At 44.4% G+C, this 22,094-nt stretch overlaps 1 protein-coding gene across 3 annotated transcripts; it reads right to left on the reverse strand.

Moving 5' to 3' along the window:
* Nucleotides 1-1,814: 1,814 nt before the first annotated feature.
* On the reverse strand, nucleotides 1,815-21,816 carry LOC137384454 (E3 ubiquitin/ISG15 ligase TRIM25-like). Of its 3 annotated transcripts, XM_068058541.1 has the most exons (7): nucleotides 21,194-21,816; nucleotides 20,064-20,150; nucleotides 19,214-19,447; nucleotides 16,244-16,403; nucleotides 10,204-10,266; nucleotides 8,636-8,701; nucleotides 1,815-8,291 (listed from the first exon to the last, which is right to left on the reverse strand). In XM_068058541.1, exons 1-7 carry the CDS (start codon nucleotides 21,779-21,781, stop codon nucleotides 7,732-7,734), a joined length of 1,758 nt encoding a protein of 585 aa, XP_067914642.1. In that variant the 5' UTR covers nucleotides 21,782-21,816; the 3' UTR covers nucleotides 1,815-7,731. The 3 variants fall into 3 exon arrangements, with proteins under 3 accessions (XP_067914642.1, XP_067914644.1, XP_067914643.1); XM_068058543.1 differs by lacking the exon at nucleotides 20,064-20,150; XM_068058542.1 differs by lacking the exon at nucleotides 10,204-10,266.
* Nucleotides 21,817-22,094: the final 278 nt, after the last annotated feature.

Consider the following 22,094-nt stretch of genomic DNA (forward strand, 5'->3'; position numbering starts at 1 on the left):
TCTTACGAAGAGATTGAGCAGTTTAGGCCTTTAATTCTTCTAAACTCGAGAGTAGAGATCTGATCGAGGTATTTAAGGGGATTGACAAAGTAGACGTAGAGAGGATGTTTCCTCTGATGGGGCAATCTAGAACAAGAGGTCATTGTTGTAGGATAAGGGGTAGCAGATTTAAAACACAGCTGAAGAGAAATTACTTCTCTCAAAGGGTCCCGAGTCTGTGGAATTCACTACCCCAGAGTGCAGTGGATGCCAGGACATTGAGTAAATTCAAGGAGGAGATAGACAGATTTTTAATTAGTAATGGGTTGAAGGGTTATGGAGAACGGGCAGGAAAGTGGAGTTGAGGCTGAGATGAGATCAGCCATGATCATATTAAATGGCGGAGCAGTCTCAAGGGGCTGAATTTGCCTACTCCTGCTCCTAGTTCTAAAGTTCTTATGAGTGGAGGTGAAGGGTCTGTTCACCTTAGCAGAGAGGCCAGTGACGAGGGGACATAGATTTAAAGTGATCGGTGGAAAAATTAGAGGGGAGATGAGGAAAAACTTTTTCACCCAGAGGGTGGTGATGGTCTGGAACTCTCTGCCTGAAAGGGTAGTTGAGGCAGTGACCCTCAACTCATTTAAAACGAGTCTGGATATGCACCTCAAGTGCCGTAAGCTACAGGACTATGGACCAAATGCTGGAAGGTGGGATCATTTTTCAGCCGACGCAGAAACGTTGGGCCAAGTGACCTCTTTCTGTGCCTTAAACTTTCTATGATTCAACATGAAGGAGTACTGATTCGTCAACTGAAGTCGGTAATCAGCAGGAGGTTTCTTTACCCATGTTTGACCTGATGCCATGAGACGTCATGGGGTCTGGAGTCAATGTTGACTCCCAGGGTAGCTCCCTCCTGCCTGTATACCACTGTGCTGCCACCTCTGGTGGGTCTGCCCTGCCAGTAGGCATTCAAGAGTCAACCACACCAGGTAAGGACGGCAGATTTCCTTCTCTCAAGGATATTTGTGAACCAGATGGGTTTTTAACATCAAAAATAGTCTCATGGTCACCGTTCCAGATTTATTAATTGAATTCAGATTTCACCATCTACAGTGGTGGGATTCAAACCCATGCATTAGCCTAGGCCTCTGGATTTATAACTCCAGTGACAATACCACTACGCCATCTCCTGTATCCAGTATCTTATGTTGCAGCTATACAATCTGGTTCAGTGGTGCCCACTCCGTACCAGCAATGTAAGCTGGGAAGAGGTTAAAAAAAATTGTTTTTTCATTATTCTATGGTTTTTTGTTAATTTTGCATATAATCTGGTCATTTATCTTACTGTTTTTAGGATCTTGCTGTCTAGAAAATGGCTGCTTTGTTTGCTTACTTTAATGATTTTTTAAAAATCATTCAAGGGCTGTGGGCATCGCTGGCTAGGACTTTGCCTAATTGCCTTTGAGAAGGTGGTGGTGGGCTGCCTCTTGAACTGCTGCAGTCCTTGAATCAGCATCAAAAGTCAGGATTTCCCAAGAACGTGCTGAGTCTATGAAAAACATTTGTTCTTTCTCCATGTAAGGCCCTTTGATTCCTACCTGAGTGATGTGCTGTGTATAAATCCAAGGCTGTACTTTTGCTTTTTCCCCACAACAGAGTGCATTTACTAAGTGAGCCATCTGTCCAGTCACACTATAAAGAGTGACCTCCAGTAATTCAAGTAATGGACTTTTTACTCTATTTGTATTACTATATTTACTATTTTAGAGAAGTGTCAGTCACATGATCCATCATATAAACAAGGCAGAGACCAGGAATAAACCACAGCCCTTCAGTCACAATTGTTCAAAGGTTTTATTGAAGGGTAAACATGTAACATAATCTGAACTCGCTCATAATAGCAATAAACAAAGTTGAAAATGAGAAATAGGCATATATATTGATTTATTGTATCTGAGACAGAGGGTTGTGCATTCAAGTCCCTTTCCAGAAACCTGAGCACAAAACTCAGGTTGACATTCCATTGCAGTAGTGAAGGAGATGGCATCTTTCAGATGATGTGTTAAACCAAGGCCCTGTCTGCCCCCTCGGGTGGATATAAAACTGCCATGGTGCTATTTTGAAGCGCGGGTGGGGAAGTGAGGGGAAGAGGCACTCCTCAGTGAACTGGACAATATTCCTTGACCAACGTGGATAAAACAGATTATCTGGTCATTATCTCTGCTCTCTATGGGACCTTGCTGTGTGCAAATTGCTGCTACGTTTCCTACAACAGTGACATTTCAAAAGTACTTCATTGGCTGTAAAGCACTTTGGGACGTCCTGAGGTCGTAAAAATTCTATTAATGCAAGCTCTTTATATGTTTCAGTGGGTGACATGGTCTACTTGATGTGTACAAGGCCAAGAGTTTAAGATTAGTTGGGTTGGAAGAGGTTAGAGATAAGCTATGAGGGATATTAGAGCCATGGGAAGGGTACAGAGTTATTTTTTTTATTCATTCATGGGATGTGGGTGTCGCTGGCTAGGCCAACATTTATCGCCCATCCTTACTGATGAGTAAATTAGCGAAAATGTTGGAGAGCAAGCTTACTTTGTAACTTGGTGATAAAAGAATAAATGTGTTCTTTAAAAATGGCGCTATGATTTTGCTACATCCAACAAGTGGAGGAAAGCCCTCCATCCACCTCCAGAGTGCCCTCCAGTATGTCAGCCAAGTGGACATTCTTCTTTTATGAACTTGGCTGCAGACTATTCAAATGCAGAGGCATGGTTGTTCCAGTTGCTCTTGGCCTCACTAGGCATCCACACACAGACCTTTACAGCTGCAGTCAGGAGCAGAAGCCCTGGCAGATTGCTTTTGGGCTACTGGAGGAAACACATGCCAATTATAGCACAGCTACTACTGCCCCGGCCACCTCAGCACGGACTGAGGCTCAAACCATGACTCTATGCCACGGTATCACATTTACCCATTGAGTCACTGGGGGCCATCTAATAATTCCTTTTTTACAAAAAAAAATCGGGATAGACCCCGAGTGTAAAATGTAATTAAAGATACAATGACTATATAAATTGTTTTAAGAGGTGGAGAGGGTAAAACAGGATGTATATGTAACTGACCAACAGAGGGTGCTGTTATCAAAGCTCAGTCAAACTGCAATATCCTCAAAATACAATACTAAACAAAAATGATTCAAAAGAATTGGTGCAAAATGTTGATTAATATTTGGCTTGTACAAACACTCGCAGTACAAGCCCGAATTTCCACTATGCTCCCAAGGGGTAATGCAGCCAGAATATTATTCCTGTATACTCTTAAGGACAATCTGAGATTTGGAGTAGGCACTAGAGATGGCACAGTATGCTACAGATAACACAACTGAAGATAGTATAGATACAAATAAACTAATCAACACCAGAATTAAGGGTGGCTCAGAGGAATTGGTTCATTAATGTCCTGCAGGGATGAAAACCTGCCATCCTTACATAGTCTGGCCTAAATGTGACTCCAGTCCCACATCGTTGACTCTTTGCTGCCCTTTGAAGTGGCTGAGGAAGCACCTCAGTGTACTACCTCCTCAAGAAAGCTAAGGATGGCTATTAAGTGTTGACCTTACCAGTGACACCACATCCCAAGAATTGTTTCTATTAAAAATAGGGTGGGCGGTGGCATTTTCTGTGCTGAGCCCAAGGCCTTGAAAGTTTGCATTGTATTATAGGATGGAACAGAATGAGTTATGTGCTTTTATGAATGGAATGTACTAAGTGGGATTTTAAGACCAGTTTTGCTGTCCTGCCGCGACCTGTTTATTGGGATGCAAAATTGTGCAGGGAATCGTTTTTCCCATCCGGCCTGGGCTGGGTGGTAGAGACTACTGTCCAAAACATGGGGAGAAACTTCATTTATTTAAAAAGTGGAGAGGAATATCCTCCACTGCAGCTTGCAACTCATGGTATACTAGATGCCAAGTCTAATGCAAGCCCAGAAAATCTGGCAAACAGGATTCAGCAGAAAGTTCATGGGCTCTAAATATTACAAGTAAATATTTTGAGACCATTTTTAAATCTCATAAGCTTCCTGCCAGTTTTCCTTAATTACTGGTGGTTTTTCCAATGGGCATTTCCCAGAGCTGACATTTTTACAATAAGGGGAGCTATGGAGGAATGACAAGCATGTCAGGCAGCCTGAGTGGGGCCCTGTGCCCTCTGACTGATAGCCACACACTGGTGAAGGCCTCTCTACCTGGGAAGCTATACCAATACGCTACATGGGTGTCAGCTCCATGGTGAAGGGCAGACTAGCCATTCTGCTGGGTGGTTCTTCAGAAGCCCCCCAATTACAGTGTGTCTCAGCTCGCGTGGCATTGCATGAACAAAGGCATTGTAATGGTGATCAAGAACCAATGTTGCCTAATTGGCCACACTTACCAAGAGCCTTCCCGCGGGCATACGTGGATACCAGTCTTCTCAGAGTCTGGCTCAACAGAGAGGCAGATTCAACATTGCACCATCTGTTGCAAAGTGGACTTACAGATGCCATACAGGGTCAGCTTGGGCTGAAACTTGCACCTCTGCCCAGCCAGGCTGAAATACTGGCCTGAGGGATGGGCCTCTGGAGTAGCACAGTGTATAAGCCTCCTCACAACCACCTCATCCAGCACCACCCCCACCTCAGCAGCCACCAAACAGAGTTTGTTTGCTGGGTTGTGTTGGCTGCTTTCTTGTTCTAATTCGTTTAGTTACTTTAAACATCAAAGTCCAGAAACATGCAGTTGTATCAATGCAGAAACAGTTTTTCACTGAGGCTTATTAGGGGCAAAGAGGGTAATATATGCTTAGAGGCACAGGGCAAGGCTAGAATACTCAATGAGTACTTTATATTGGTGTTTACTAAGGAAGAGGATGCTGACAAAATATCGGTAGAAATGGACAGAGTAGAGGCAATGGATAGGGTAAAAATTGAGAGGGAGGAGGAACTGGAAAGACTGGCTATGCTTAGGGTAGATAAGTCACCTGGTCCGGAAGACTTGCATCCCAGGTTTCTAAAGGAAGTTGGGGTGGAGATAGCGGAAGAACTTGCCATAATCTTCCCTAGATATGGGTGAGGTACCACATGATTGAAGAATAACAAATCTAACACCCTTATTTAAGAAAGGGTATAAGGACAGTCCTAGCAATTACAGGGAAGTTAGTTTAACATCAGGGTGGGTAAGGTTTTAGAAACAATGAGGGAAAATATCAACAGACACTTGGAGAGGTTTGAGTTAATTAAGGAGAGCCAGCTCGGATTTGTAAAAGGTAGATCGTGCTTGACTAATTGAATTTTTTGATGAAGGAACAGAGAAGGTTGATGAAGGGAATGCGGTGGCTGTTGTTTATATGGATATTAAGAAAGCTTTTAATAAAGTACCATATAAAAGGCATTTTAACAAAATTTGAGGCTCATCGACTAGAAGGGTCAGTATCTAATTGGATAAAAAAAAAAAGGACTTAAGGACAGAAAACAGCAAGTTGGTTTTCAGACTGGAGGATGGTAGATAGTGGTGTTCTCCAAGGGTCATTGCTAGGACCACTACATTTTTTGCTATATATCAATGATTTGGATCTTGGAATGCAGAATAGAATTTCAAAGTTTGCCGATGATACCAAACTTGGGGGAGTGGTAAACAGTGAGGATGATGTGAACTGCTTGCAACAGGACATAGGCTAACAGAATAGGAGGACAAGTGGCAGATGGAATTTAATACTGACAAGTGTGAAATGATTCATTTTGGCAGAAGGGATAGAGTGAGGCAATATTAACTTAATGCCACAGTTCTAAAGAGTGTGCAGGAACAGAGGATGTGTTCATTGATCTTTGAAGGTGGCGGGATATATTGAGAGAGTGGTCAGCAAAACATATGACATCTTAGGCTTCATAAATAGAGGCATTGAGCACAAAAGCAGAGAAGTTATGCTGAACTTTTATAAAGCTCTGGTTAGGCCCCAACTGGAGTACTGCATCCAGTTCTGGTCACCACACTTCAGGAAGGATGTGAGGGTCCTCGAGAGGGTACAGAGGAGATTTACCAGAATGATTCCAGGGATGGGGGATTTCAGTTACAAGTTTAGGTTGGAAAAGCTGGGTTTGTTCTCCCTGGAGCAAAGGAGATTGAGGGGGGAGTTGATAGAAATGTGCAAGATTGTAACAGGCTTAAATAAGTTAGACAAGGAAAAACTGTTTCCATTAACTGTTGGTATAAGGACGAGGGGACACAGATTGAAAGTTTTAGGCAAGAGATGCAGAGGGAATGTGAGGAAGAATTTTTTTATGCACTGAGTGGTTATGAGGGTAGTGGAAGTGGAGACAATCAATGACTTCAAGAAGTTGGATGGGCATTTGAAGGAAATTAACTTGCAGGGCTATGGGGATAAAAACCGGTGAGTGGGACTGACTGGATTGCTCCATTGAGAGCCAGAGTGGACTCAATGGGCCGAATTGTCTTCTGTGCTATATCTGACACTATGACCACACTACCCAATCTAGTCTGTGTGTCCAGATCTTTAATGAGACATCATACACCACAATCCCATATGTGTGTTCAGGTTCCTGACACTTCAAGATTCCAGTATGAGTACACAGGGTCGGGATACCTCTGATGCTGGCCCTATCAGTTTCGGGCCCTGGCTACCTCTGTTCCTGACATTGGCGGGGCCTGAAAATTCAGCTTGTGAATGAGTAAATTTCACACATCCATCCGCATTTCAAGAAGATACCCTTTCCTTAGGCCTGCTTCCTATGTTCAGCAGAAAGCTGTTTTAGCTCATCGTGTGCTGATCCCACAAAAAGCCCAAGATATCAAGGTATGCATGTAGCTTGACCTCTCGTTCCCATGGACTGTTGCATCACCTCTCTGCAGCCTCCTGCCTATTATCTAGGATTACCTTTCCCTTCGTTTCCACCTGACCCCTTCAACATGGGCAGAGCCTACTGATGGGTAGAGATATCTGTTGAGGTTCTCCAAAAATTTTCTGAATTTTTGTCTCCATATTGTGACACTCCCCTTTAATCATCCTCATCCATTTCAAATTGGCTTAAATGCAATTATCCTCTCCTACCAATCTGAGTGACCTTGCATCATTATGCAAATTAGCTTACAATAGACAATTGAGTGTTACTTAGATTCAGGTGTTCAGACAGGATTTGCACCAGTTCTTCACACAGTGGCGCAGTGGTTAGCACCGCAGCCTCACAGCTCCAGCGACCCAGGTTCAATTCTGGGTACTGCCTGTGTGGAGTTTGCAAGTTCTCCCTGTGTCTGCGTGGGTTTTCTCCGGGTGCTCCGGTTTCCTCCCACAGCCAAAAGACTTGCAGGTTGATAGGTAAATTGGCCATTATAAATTGCCCCTAGTATAGGTAGGTGGTAGGGGAATTGAGGGAAGGTGGGGATGTGGTAGGAATATGGGACTAGTGTAGGATTAGTATAAATGGGTGGTTGATGGTCGGCACAGACTCGGTGGGCCGAAGGGCCTGTTTCAGTGCTGTATCTCTAAATAAAAATTAAAAATAAAAAAAAAAAAATTTAAACTGACTTAGATCTAAAGTAAGGCACTGAATTTAAATCAAAAGCAAAATACTGCAGATGCTGGAAATCTGAAACAAAACCAGAAAATGCTGGAAATACTCAGCAGGTCAGGCAACAGCGGGAGAGAGAAAAATAGAGTGAGCGTTTCAAGTCTGTGACCTTTCATCCATTTATGAATTCACGAACTTAAATTGTTCCACTGCACAGATTAATCAGAGTTACTGTCACTCCATTCTTTGTCCAGACAGCAGGATAAACTGGTTTTGTAAACCGAGCTGTAAATCTATATAAAAGCGTTACAGTATCAGTGACAGAATAAAACGTCACTGATCCCCTCTCCCAGTCTAAATGCACCCCTACTGTGGAGGAGCAAGGTTTAGCCAGTTTGTGGATGGTGTTGTTGTGATAAGCATAAACATTTTTTATCGTGCTCATATATAGCCCAAACTTGCAAAGATCCTCCTCCATCATCACGCACCAAGACGTACTGGAGTATCCTAAAAAATTTCTGACTTCCTCATTATCGTCGCACTTGTACGTGATTCCAAAGGCACAGTGAAGACTAAAATCTGATGTTATTTCCACCTCCCAGTAATGCTGACTACTGGAGAATCCAGGGGAGCAGAGTACCTGACTACCCGATATCGAGGCTTCAATGTTAGATGCGAATTGCAGTCTTGTGTTTCCAAGTGATAGTTCATGATTGCTTCTTGTAGTAGTCAGGTCAAAGGTTAGTTTTCTGGCATCTAAAGAAACATTTAGTTAAAAATTTCCTATATGGTTTAATCGAGGAAGATTGAAATTCTTTACATTTCCATCAGTATTCTATGCCAATTTCCTCTTGTATCTTTTGGATTACAATGCCTGCTAACTATTGAATAACAGAAGCAGTGAGGTTGGGCAGTAACTAAAGCATCAACACATTGTGCCACAAAGTGGCGGTGCATGGTTTGTACCCATTACTCTGCGCATACCGAGTTCCCTATCTTGACCATAACATGGCTCTTTTGCATCTCTTTTTGGTAGTGCCTGGGAACAGGTGTCAACATGTTCTGGTGGAATGTGAAAACCAAGTCTAAAAAGTACTTACATTTTAGCAATTCTTCCCTATTTGCTGAAGTGGTTTTCAGTTTGTTTCTAAGCAACCCGGTTGTTTCTGTTTTCAAAGCATAAATGGAGAGAATATTATACATTTTGCTTCAGCCTCCATTTTGTTTACATAAAGATGTTATCCCCTTCTCCTCTCCCCAGTTCTTCTCCCCCTGATGGGATACAACCTCACAATACCTCTCCCCAGTACAGTTCTTCATTTGAGACACCGGCCTTGATTTTCTAATCAAGTGTAAGCTTGACTGGGTATGAGGTGGTGGAAGGAGACCACCTGCCCAGTCTTTAGTGGGCTGACCCAGCATGTAATTCTGAGCTCAGCCTCATTAACATAATGGATAGCGTCTTTGATTGGGAGCTTTCCTGTTGCAGAGTGGGAATTCAGATGTTGCAGCATAGTTTAAAGAGATGCAGTGACTCAGCAACTTTAAAGGCTGTCCCTAGTAGATTGTGTCTTTTCAAAGTTTCTTTGGCAGTTTTTTATCATTTGATTATCAGGATGTGGGCTTCACTGGCAAGGCTGGCACTTGCCCATTCCCTGGTTGCCCAGAGATGGTAATGAGTTGTATTCTTGAACCACTGGTAGTGATTTAATGCAACAGAGTATAATACCATTGCTCGGCTGCTTTACAGGGCAGGTAAGAGTCAACCACAGTGTTGTGGGACCAGGGTCACATATTAGGCACACTGTGTAAGTACAGCAGGCTTCCTCCCCTAAGGACATTAATGAACCAGTTGGGCTTTTGTGCCAGACAATAGCTTCATGGTCACTTTTACTGATACCTTGTTTTATTTTAAACTGGAACTCCCTCCCTAACAGTACTGTGGGTGTACCTGCACCAGATGGACTGCAGTGGTTCAAGAAAATAGCTCACCACCACCTTCTCAAGGGCATAAGGGATGGGCAATAAATGCTGGCCTTGCCAGCGATGCTCACATCCCATGAAAATGAATTTTAAAAAATAAAAATTTTAAACTGAATTCAAATTCTCAAACTGCCACAGTGGGGTTACTAGTTCAGTAACATAACCATTGCAAAACCATACACGTAGGTGCTTCCTAATGTCCGGGAGATGTTCAATGCTCACTTTTCAGATGGGGTCAGGAGGCCCTGTTTGGTATAGAGCTGCTAGGAATAAGCTGTCAACGCCATACTGTAGACCTGGTGTAACACCAGAAGTTTAATGACTTGCCAGGTCAGCCAAGGTAGGAGAAGCTACTCCAATATTTAACATCCATTCTCCTATCATTTACTTCCTCCATCTTGCTGTCTTTTAAAGTATTCTCATGATTACGCACAGAATCCCCTTAACACTACTGCCTCATATCCTACATACATTCAGACCGCAGTAGTCCTACCATCTAATGCAGCTGCATGATGCATGTACCTGACAACCCTGATTGAATTTTTTTGAAGAAACACCTCCCCACCCCCACACTCCCAGCTTACCAAACCTACGCCCAGCAAGGAGTATTTGGATTCCTTATTCCTGAGAACGAGTTAGAAAAAAAGACTCCAACACCACCTCAAGAAACACTGTGCATCAATACCTGGGCTTTTTCTGCTTTTCTTTCTTCGCTGTCCTGGATTGGATTCACTCTCAACAGAAACCTCTGTTGAAAAGATCATACAAGAATTTTTAAAACTTTAGGCAAAAAGATCCACAACCTGAAATTGCTCTGTGGGATACCGTTTTGGATACTGTTGCGGGGGATGACTTACCAGGGGTAAGCAATGGGGTACAGGTATCTGGCACAGAGTCTGTCCCTGTTGCTCAGAAGCGAAGGGGGAAGAGGAGCAGAGCATTAGTCATTGGGGACTCCATAGTTAGGGGAACAGATAGGAGGTTCTGTGGGAACGAGAGAGACTCACGGTTGGTGTGTTGCCTCCCAGGTGCCAGGGTTCGTGATGTCTCGGATCGTGTTTTTGGGATCCTTAAGGGGGAGGGGGAGCAGCCCCAAGTCATGGTCCACATAGGCACCAACGACATAGGTAGGAAGAGAGATGGGGATTTAAGACAGAAGTTCAGGGAGCTAGGGTGGAAGCTTAGAGCGAGAACAAACAGAGTTGTTCTCTCTGGGTTGTTGCCCGTGCCACGTGATAGCGAAGCGAGGAATAGGGAGAGAGAGGAATTGAACATGTGGCTGCAGGGATGGTGCAGGAGGGAGGGTTTTGGTTTCCTGGATAATGGGGGCTCTTTCTGGGGTAGGTGGGACCTCTACAAACAGGATGGTCTTCACCTGAACCAGAGAGGTACCAATATCCTGGGGGGGAGATTTGCTAGTGCTCTTCGGGGGGGATTAAACTCATTCAGCAGGGGAATGGGAACCTAAATTGTAGTGCCAGTGTACAGGATGTTGAGAGTAGTGAGGGCAGGGATAAGGTTACAAGGACGCAAGAGGGCACTGGCAAGCAAGAACCTGGTTTAAAGTGTGTCTACTTCAACGCCAGGAGCATCCGGAATAAGGTGGGTGAGCTTGCAGCATGGGTTGGTACCTGGGATCTCGATGTAGTGGCCATTTCGGAGACATGGGTAGAGCAGGGGCAGGAATGGATGTTGCAGGTTCCGGGATTTAGATGTTTCAGTAAGAACAGAGAAGATGGTAAAAGAGGGGGGGGTGTGGCATTGTTAATCAAGGAGAGTATTACAGCGACAGAAAGGACGTTTGAGGACTCGTCTACTGAGGTAGTATGGGCCGAGGTTAGAAACAAGAGAGGTGAGGTCACCCTGTTGGGAGTCTTTTATAGACCTCCGAATAGTTCCAGAGATGTAGAGGAAAGGATAGCGAAGATGATTCTCGACAGGGGCGAGAGTAACAGGGTAGTTGTTATGGGGGACTTTAACTTTCCAAATATCGACTGGAAATACTATAGTTCGAGTACTTTAGATGGGTCAGTTTTTGTCCAGTGTGTGCAGGAGGGTTTTCTGACACAGTATGTAGACAGGCCAACCAGGGGCGATGCCACATTGGATTTGGTACTGGGTAATGAACCCGGCCACGTGTTAGATTTAGATGTAGGTGAGCACTTTGGTGATAGTGATCACAATTCGGTTAGGTTTACCTTAGCGATGAGCAGGGACAGGTATATACCGCAGGGCAAAAATTATAGCTGGGGGAAAGGAAATTATGATGCGATTAGGCAAGATTTAGGATGCGTAGGATGGGGAAGGAAACTGCAGGGGATGGGAACAATCGAAATGTGGAGCTTATTCAAGGAGCAGCTACTGCGTGTCCTTGATAAGTATGTACCTGTGAGGCAGGGAGGAAGTTGTCGAGCGAGGGAGCCATGGTTTACTAAAGAAGTTGAAGCGCTTGTCAAGAGGAAGAAGAAGGCTTATGTTAGGATGAGACGTGAAGGCTCAGTTAGGGCGCTTGAGAGTTACAAGCTAGCCAGGAAGGATCTAAAGGGAGAGCTAAGAAGAGCAAGGAGAGGACACTAGAAGTCATTGGCGGATAGGATCAGGGAAAACCCTAAGGCTTTCTATAGGTATATCAGGAATAAAAGAATGACTAGAGTTAGATTAGGGCCAATCAAGGATAGTAGTGGGAAGTTGTGTGTGGAATCAGAGGAGATAGGGGAAGCGTTAAATGAATATTTTGCGTCAGTATTTACAGTAGAGAAAGAAAATGTTGTCGAGGAGAATACTGAGATTCAGGCTACTAGGCTAGATGGGATTGAGGTTCACAAGGAGGAGGTGTTATCAATTTTGGAAAGTGTGAAAATAGATAAGTCCCCTGGGCCAGATGGGATTTATCCTAGGATTCTCTGGGAAGCTAGGGAGGAGATTGCAGAGCCTTTGTCCTTGATCTTTATGTCGTCATTGTCGACAGGAATAGTGCCGGAAGACTGGAGGATAGCAAATGTTGTCCCCTTGTTCAAGAAGGGGAGTAGAGACAGCCCTGGTAATTATAGACCTGTGAGCCTTACTTCGGTTGTGGGTAAAATGTTGGAAAAGGTTATAAGAGACAGGATTTATAATCATCTTGAAAAGAATAAGTTCATTAGCGATAGTCAGCACGGTTTTGTGACGGGTAGGTCGTGCCTCACAAACCTTATTGAGTTTTTCGAGAAGGTGACCAAACAGGTGGATGAGGGTAAAGCAGTGGATGTGGTGTATATGGATTTCAGTAAGGCGTTTGATAAGGTTCCCCACGGTAGGCTATTGCAGAAAATACGGAAGTATGGGGTTGAAGGTGATTTAGAGCTTTGGATCAGAAATTGGCTAGCTGAAAGAAGACAGAGGGTGGTGGTTGATGGCAAATGTTCATCCTGGAGTTTAGTTACTAGTGGTGTACCGCAAGGATCTGTTTTGGGGCCACTGCTGTTTGTCATTTTTATAAATGACCTGGAAGAGGGTGTAGAAGGGTGGGTTAGTAAATTTGCAGATGACACTAAGGTCGGTGGAGTTGTGGATAGTGCCGAAGGATGTTGTAGGGTACAGAGGGACATAGATAGGCTGCAGAGCTGGGCTGAGAGATGGCAAATGGAGTTTAATGCGGAAAAGTGCGAGGTGATTCACTTTGGAAGGAGTAACAGGAATGCAGAGTACTGGGCTAATGGGAAGATTCTTGGTAGTGTAGATGAACAGAGAGATCTTGGTGTCCAGGTACATAAATCCCTGAAGGTTGCTACCCAGGTTGATAGGGCTGCTAAGAAGGCATATGGTGTGTTAGCTTTTATTAGTAGGGGGATCGAGTTTCGGAGCCACGAGGTCATGCTGCAGCTGTACAAAACTCTGGTGAGACCGCACCTGGAGTATTGCGTGCAGTTCTGGTCACCGCATTATAGGAAGGATGTGGAAGCTTTGGAAATGGTGCAGAGGAGATTTACTAGGATGTTGCCTGGTATGGAGGGAAGGTCTTACGAGGAAAGGCTGAGGGACTTGAGGTTGTTTTCGTTGGAGAGAAGGAGGAGGAGAGGTGACTTAATAGAGACATATAAGATAATCAGAGGGTTAGATAGGGTGGATAGTGAGAGTCTTTTTCCTCGGATGGTGATGGCAAACACGAGGGGACATAGCTTTAAGTTGAGGGGTGATAGATATAGGACAGATGTTAGAGGTAGTTTCTTTACTCAGAGGGTAGTAGGGGCGTGGAACGCCCTGCCTGCAGCAGTAGTAGACTCGCCAACTTTAAGGGCATTTAAGTGGTCATTGGATAGACATATGGATGAAAATGGAATAGTGTAGGTCAGATGGTTTCACAGGTCGGCGCAACATCGAGGGCCGAAGGGCCTGTCCTGCGCTGTAATGTTCTAATTCTAATTCTAAATACTATTGAATGAATGCTTAACCCATTTGTTGAAATTTCTCTCTCTGCTACTTTTGTTTTCCCTATTTGTGTTGTGTTCCTGTTTTATTTTAAATGGGTTGTCACCTCCACTACAAAAAATGGCGAGAAGAATTTAAGACGGTGTTTGTCCCCCAGGAGGCCATGGCTACCCAGCTGGGTATTCAACTGCTTGGATGGGGGTTGGGGGTGGGTTTCATCACAGTCCTTGAGCCTGATTGTGTTACCATCAAGATTCACACAAGTGGACTTCAGTCAGATGATGCTGGATTGCGACTGGAAGCAGAAGATTCAGCTGATCTTTGACCTAAGACAGGATCCTGTAGGCCACCTGTTACTCAGTCTGAGATCAGCTGTCTTAAAGACTTATTGCATCTTTCACAGTCTCGGAATGTCCCAAAGCATTATACAGCCATTGAAGTATTTTTTGAAGTGTAGTCATTTAGGAATCACAGCAGCCAAGTTCCACACAGCAGGGTCTTAGGAACAGCAATGTGATAACCAGATCTGTTTTAGTGATGTTGGTTGAGGGATAAATGTAGGCCAGGACACTGGGGAGATCTCCTCTACTCTACTAAATAGTGCCATCCCATACTAAATAGTGTCAGTTATGACTCAGTGGGTAGCCCTCTCGCCTCTAAGTCAGAGGTTGTGGGTTGAAGCTCCACTCCAGGTTAGAATGTGGGTGACTCAGTCATACATCACACCTCACCCTTCACTAGTTTCCTCAATGCAATCGCAGCCTTTGCCCTTAACACTGTGAGTCTGGTGCCCCGTGTTTCCACCCCCTCTGAAGCTGCCTCCTTAAACTTCTCTGCCTCACTTCATGCCCTAGAATGTTCCTCAACTTGTGTCCCTTTCACTTATTAACCCTCTGACTCTGTTGCTGTCACTCTGCATCAATATCCCTCACCCTGTGCAGCAACCTGGAACATTTACTGCCTTATAGCTTTTATATAAACATACAGTGCTGTTTTTGTCACAACTCCCCACACAGTGGCTGGGATTTTATGGGACCCGGCAGGAAAGGGAACATGGAACAGGAAGCAGGTGGTGAAGGCCCTCCCACTCTGACTCCCATTCCCATTGCGATCTCACGCCAGCAGGCCAGACAACAGCCAGAAGGCAGAGTGGCGAACCACTCAGTGGCTGGAGGCTGGCGTTGAGGTGGCGGCCGCATCGTCACCTGACGCGGAAGGAAGTGCTGACTCCATGTTTAAAGGGCTGCCAGCACCCAAGCCTGGATGCAAACATCCTTTGCTGCACCACTCATCCCTACAACTATCCTCTGAACAGTCAGGCCTGCAAGCATCCTCTGAACATTGAACCCTCCAGCATCCTCGGAAGTAATTCAAATCTCCCTCCCTCCCTCTCTGGTGCTCCCCCTCGCTGGAGGACCCTCCTCCTAAATGAATGATGCCCATTGCACTTGGACACTGCCAGTCTGACTGGGCCACACTGCCAGTAGCTGCTGCAACGCAGCCCACCCCATCCCCCTGCCAGGACCACAATGGCATCAAAGGGGGTCGAGCCCAGATCAATGGCTTCCCAACTCTTTACCTACGAATAAAAATACATCACCCCATGGCTGTCGAATGCAGCAATGACAACAGCTGCTGCCTCCTTGCCACCCTTTAAAACCTGCTGAAGCTCCGATGCCCTCTGTCCCCCATGCGCTTACCGTTAAATTAGGAGAAGCCTGTAAAATCGCAGTCTGTTGCTGTTTTAACTATCATAAATGGCTGTCAGTTGCTCATTTCGTAAATGCGATCACCGTCCCCTCGCCGCGTCTCGTCCGCTGCTCGTAAAATGCGGCCCTGGCGTGATGACATCAGAGGGTTGATCCGACACCATCCCGTGCAATTCTATGGCCCCCCACCTCCATTGCCGTCCATTTCGGAGGTGTAAAATCCTGGCCAATGAGTTGGAATCTCTCCTGACCCTTCAGGAGTAAGGGACGAGGTAACCAGAAGAGTCTGCCTCTATAACAGTCTCTTCTGCCGGGAACAGAGAACAGCTATCTGTAGAGACAACTGCAGTGCTGCTCCAACTAAGATCATCTAACTTGGCACTGACCAGCATCAATTTTGTTTGTTTTTACAGGCTACTTAACTGTGGAGGTTGTCGCAGCTGAGCCTAAACGCCCCTCATACATATCCTACTTAATAAGACAACAGTCTGCAGCAGGAATTCTCGATGATTTTTATCCCTCTCTAACCCAGGGAAGGTGAGGTTCATTATAAAGGCCCCTCGCCCATGAAGTGTGGCAGTCAGGGAGTGCTGAATATTTCATACTGACCTTGCAATGCTGTGATCAGGGGTGTGTACAGCTGTGCACTGATACTTTCTTCGAAAGCTGACACAATATCAAAGATGTCCTGTATTTTTTTCTCATCCATTTCTACATTATGCTGAGGTAAAGGACCAGAATCGCTGGCTTGTAATAATCTGATGATTTCCTGTTGATAGAAGTGAAAAATATATTTAAGGAACCTGAGCTATCCAACATTCCAGCCAGAAACATGACAACAACAAAGGTCACACAACAGCCTAGAGCAGTGAACTGTTACGAGAGTGCTTCTATATTTTTTAAGTGTGTGTTTTTGAGGACTTATATTTAAATTGTGAAGATGGATTCATTGGAAGGCTGAAGATTTCATAGAAGCTGGACTTTGCTTTGTGGTGAACAGTTCATTGAGAGGACACTGAGATGTTGTTTAAAAACAGCCTTGCCGGAAGTCAGGTGCTTTAAGCAATAAACAACAGAAACCTTGGTGATCTGGGGAAGATGTTTACAGAGAAGCCACATGTCAAGGTTTATGGAGGTCAAGAGGTTGACTTGTTGTTTTGGGGTTTTGGATATTGTTTTCATGTCAGTTGGGGTGTGAACTGTTTTGAAGACAGTTAGTTTTGCCTGCCAAGGAAAAAGGCATCACCCAGCTCACCTCTTTCTCTACCTCTGAAAAAACCCTGTAAAGACCAATTTTGGGAGAGCTAAAATCCCTTGTGCTGCATCTCTCCTGAGAAGCTGAAAAACCCGGTGATTTAAGTGTGTGTTGGCTGAAACCTCTGATGCCACATGTCTCCTGGAAAGCCTACCAGACTATTTCTCAACATCTCCAGAACAAATTGCTTCTGAAAAGATCCCAGTTACTCGTCACCGTATACCCAGACGCCAGATAAAGGGACATCTGACATTCTTCCATATCTTTTTTTCTTCAAGAATTAGCAAGTATTTGGCTAAAGTATTCTTTCTTTTGTAACCGATCTCTGCAGAGAGAATTTCTGTATTTTTTTCCTGTGTGTGAGAGTGTGTGTGAGAGAATGTGTGTGTGTGTGTAAGGGGAATTTGAAAGGGGAACTTTCATATTTCAATCTGTGTGTTAATGCTTCGCTTCATTACTGGATAAGTCTTGTTTGATAATAAACTGATAATTTTGTTGTTTATTAGAAACCTGGTTGGTGTATTTTATTCTGGGATAAAGAGTAGAGTCTATGATTGACCAAAAAGGTAACCAGGTAAACATTTTTTAAAAAGCTGTGACTGCGGAGAAGTGGGACTAGAAAAGACAGTGCACTTAGATCATATCAGAACTTATTCAAGTACCTGCTTCAGGAACTGCTGCTAGGGAGTGAAGCCGTGATCATTTCACATGGAAAACAGGATAGAAATATCAAAGATAAAAGGTTAAAATGTAGAATAGAATGCAGTGAGGCGTTGAGATGAAAAATTAAAGAGAACAGTGCTATGCAGGTGAGTTTGTATAAAATGTGCCCTTATGTTTTGTGCCGGCTGTGGCTCAGTGAGTAGCACTCTGGCCTCATCATGGTTTAAATCTTATTCTTGGAGACAAAAATCTAGGCTGATACTCCCAGTGCAGTAATTAGGGAATACAGCATTATCAGAGAAGCTTCTTTCATATGAGATGTTAATCTGAAACCCTGTTTGCCCTCCTGGATGGAAGTAAAAGACCACCTGGTATTATTTTGGAGAACAGCAGAGGAGTCCTGCCTGGTGTCCTGATGAATGGTTATCGCTCAACTGACATCACTAAATAATCTGGCCATTATTACATTGCTGTTTGTGGGACCTGGCTGTGCACAAATTGGCTGCTGCATTTCCTGCAACAGTGGCTGCTCTTCAAAAGGTATTTAATTGATCGTAAATTACTTTGGGACCTTCTGAGGGTTGTGACAGGAGCTATACAAATGCAGTTCCTCCTCTTTTTAGTTATACCACTCAGTTATTGTCTGCGATGCTTGTGCCATCCGTGATGCCAGACCTCCATCCATTTGTGTCATCCACAGTTCCCTAATTGCAGGTGAGGGTGGCATTAGAAGCACTCACTCAAAAACCAGCAAGAGCACCATTTAATTATTAATTTGGATCAGGTTACATAGTGCAATCTATTTCCTGATGTTCATTGCATCCACCAGCCATATGCTCCTTGAACAGGGTGGATTTTAACTTGGTGGGCCAGTTACGCTGTCAAAATAGCCAGGGGCACTGAGGCCAATGAGTGCCCCGCCCACTTTCTGATCTATTATAAACTAGTTTGGTATTCTCTTGCATTTAGGAAATAAAAGTGATTAAAATGTTAGAGGATTCGATAGGGTAAATACAGAGAAACTATTTTCTCTTGTGGAGGAATCAAAGACCAAAAGGGACATGATGTTAAAATTTGAGCTAGGTCATTTAGAACTGACATCAGAAAAGCACAAAGGGTAGTGGAAATTTTGAAACTCTCCTCCCTGAAGACTGTGGATGCTGCAGGAAGAACTGGAACCTCCAAAACCCACATTGATAGATTTTTGTTGTGCAAAGGCATCAAGTGCTTTTGGAACAAGGGCGGGTAAATGGAGTTAAGATCTAATTGAATTGCGGAGCAGGCTCAAGGGGCTGAACAGCCTCCTTCTGTTCCGATGTGCCTAATTCCAGTTCCAATAGGACAAGCGTATAATTTTCTGCTTGAGACAGGTACCATCTGACTAGCACAATTACCGTAAGCATCAGCATTTCACCAGACCAGCTGCGCTGAGAAAAACTTCTTGGAGCGCACTGCCTTTTAGGGTGGTGGAAACAGATTCAATAGTAGCCTTCAAAATGGAATTGGATAAATACTTGAAGGAGAAAAAATTATAGGGATATAGGGAAAGAGCAGAGGTGTAGGACTAACTGGATTATCGTTCGAAAGAGCTAACGCAGACTCAGTGGGCTGAGTGGTCTCCTGTGCTGAACTGTTCAATGATTCTTTGACTTATGAATTACCTGTACAAATTCCCAGCAGTCAGCAGGTAAGATCAGCTGCTCAATCTCTTCTTGACTTTTCTTCACTCCGTCCATTTTCTGCTGAATATTCTGCTGCAAGTCCGATATTTGTTTCTGAGCAGCTTGTTCTGCCTTGTCGATTACTTTATTGGCTATTTCCTCTCCCGCTTCAATCATCTTTCTCAGCTTGTGGAACTGCTCGGCTACAGCGTTCTTCAAATGGAGGGCTTTCTCCTGCAAATGATAGTTGGAGTTTGGTAATGTGTCACATTCTGTCACTGTCCATTCACGGACATGTTACTAAAAGCAACTTTCAGGGGTGATGTTTATAGTAGTGTAGTGGTTATGTCACTAGACTAGTAACCCACGTGGCCTGGACTAGTAAAGGATGTGAGTTCAAATCCCACCACAGTAGCTGAAAAAGAAATCTAGAAATTTTTAAAAAGTGACCATATAGCTGTCAGGTTATTGTAAAAACCCAAACAGGTTCACTAATGTCTTTTAGGGAAGGAAGGCTTACCTGGTCTGTCTACATGTGACTCCAGTGACAAGAGAAAGCTTTAGCATCTGCTTTCTGCCACATCACAACACTTTCCTACTTGTAAGACCCTGCTGAAACCCAACCCCCTCCGGGCCCCAAGGTTTTAACCAGACACCAAGCTCTCTCTTTCTGCCTGTTTCAGACAGGCACCTGGCCAATGAGATGGTTAGTGTGGTCCATGATTTAAAATAGCTGAACCTGAAAATATTGAGCAGGTTTGATGCTCACCCCACTCCCCACCCACCTGATACTTGCTCCCAGTTAAAACCTTCCCCTCTCCACTCCCCCGCTCCACTTGTTGCAACTTACAGAATTTGAAACACTCTGCTGTTGGTAATCTGTAGTCTTCTTTACAATGGTTTCGATCTCATCTTGAATCTTCTGTTTCAAGTTCTCCTTTATATTCACAAAAAAATAGAGTGAAAACCTATAAAGACCTCACATTTATTGAAAAGTGGATTATCATTAAAAATCTAACTGGTCTTGTCACATCCTTTAGGGAAGGAAACCTGCTGACCTCACCCTGGGCTGGGCCTATATGTGACTCTATCAATATAGTAACTCTTAACTTCCCTCTGAAATGGCTTGATGAGCCACTCAGTTAAGTTGCAAACTATTGAATGGGCAGTAAACGTCTGCCTTGCCAGTGACACCCACACCCCAAGAATGAATAATAAAGAAATAAAGATATTCTAATCCTTGCAGTTGGCTAGAAACAGATTTTAGTATGCCTATTTATGACTCAGAGCCATATTGAGTCATGAGACACTTTTTAACTAATAATGAAGTAAGCAGAAATGTAAATTTAAGTCAAAATTTATTCATTTTACAATCCATAGAAGCTTAAAGCACAGAAGGAGGCCATTCAGCCCATTGTTCCCTTATCAGCTCTCTGAAAGAGATTTCAGGCTGTTTTTCCATAGCCCAGCAAATGTTTCATTTTTAAGTATAGGCGAAATTCCCTTTTGATGCCCCAATTTTAAAATTCTCATCCTTCCTGCATCTGTAACCTCCTCTAGCCCTACTATGCTCCGAGATCTCTGTGCTCCTCCAATTCTGGCCTCTTGCATATCCCCAATTTTCTTCATTCCACCATTGGCGGCCATGCCTTCAGTTCCTAAGTCCTAAACTCTGTAATTGCCTCCCGAAACCTCTCTTACCTCCTTTAAGAATCTCCTTAAAACCTACCTGTCCTCATACTGTGGCTGGGTGTCACACTTTGCTAACGCTCCTGTGAAGCACCTTGGGATGCTTTACTATGTTACAGGCGCTATATAAATATAAGTTGTTGAAAGTTGCCTTTATTTTGAGTAAACCATCATGACTGAAATCAGGAGTTGGGAAGGGCACGGGGTGATGCACGGGGACAGTCCTGAAACAATGCTGCTTACCAAGTTATGATTATCGCTGGAGCAAATCTGAATATATGCAGGACTTACCACTTCTCCATGCCTTGCCTGTTCGAGGGTGAAAACCTGGCAGTGTTTGTGCTCCAGCAAACACAGGCAGCAGATGCAGCTCCGGTGCTCCCTGCAGAACAGCTCCAACTCCTTGCTGTGCTGGTCACACTTCCTCTCTGATAGCTCGGGTATTGGGTCACTCAGCTTGTGTTGGGCGAATGCATGGCTCTCCCGGTGGAATAGCAGGTGTACCTCGCAGTAGGACACCAGGCAGGTCAGGCAGGACTTGGCAGCTTTCAGCTTTCTGCCCACGCATACGTCGCATGCTGCCTCGCCCGGCCTTGCTTCCCTCGTCTGCTTTCCCCTGCAAGATACGCGGAACTGCGCGACTACAGAGCTCAGCATTGTGTTGCAGGAGAGGGTCGGTTTCTGCGTGAACTTACTCCTGCACTGGGGGCAGACGCACTTTCCCGGCTGCCCACCATCATCCCAGCAGCTTTCGATGCACTTGTGACAGAAGTTGTGCCCACAGGGGATAGTGACAGGATTATTCACCAGTTCCAAGCAGATGGGGCAGGTCAGCTCCTCCTCGGAGAGGGAGAAAGTCAGAGGAAAAGCAGAGGCCATGTCTGAGAGTCAGCACAGCTCACAATAGCTCAGGAAATCAAAACCGAAAGCAAGAGGCTCAGATTTGTGAAAGCAAACCTAACAACCTGGGGAGGGACATAGTAAAGTTCCTGATTGTTCCCTACATCACAAAACAGCCCCTGTCTCCAACTGTTAACATTTGAAACGATTTTTCCGACTGACTGACGTGTGGTTGTCGGGGTGAACAACTCCATTAGTAAGAAATGGGATCATTTTTGTACCACATCAGTTATTGTACACACTTAGTTGCTGATTAAAACCTCCCCACTTCCCATTTTGCAGATGCACTCTG

Source organism: Heterodontus francisci, chromosome 26 (genome assembly GCF_036365525.1).
Source record: "Heterodontus francisci isolate sHetFra1 chromosome 26, sHetFra1.hap1, whole genome shotgun sequence".
Taxonomy (NCBI): domain Eukaryota; kingdom Metazoa; phylum Chordata; class Chondrichthyes; order Heterodontiformes; family Heterodontidae; genus Heterodontus; species Heterodontus francisci.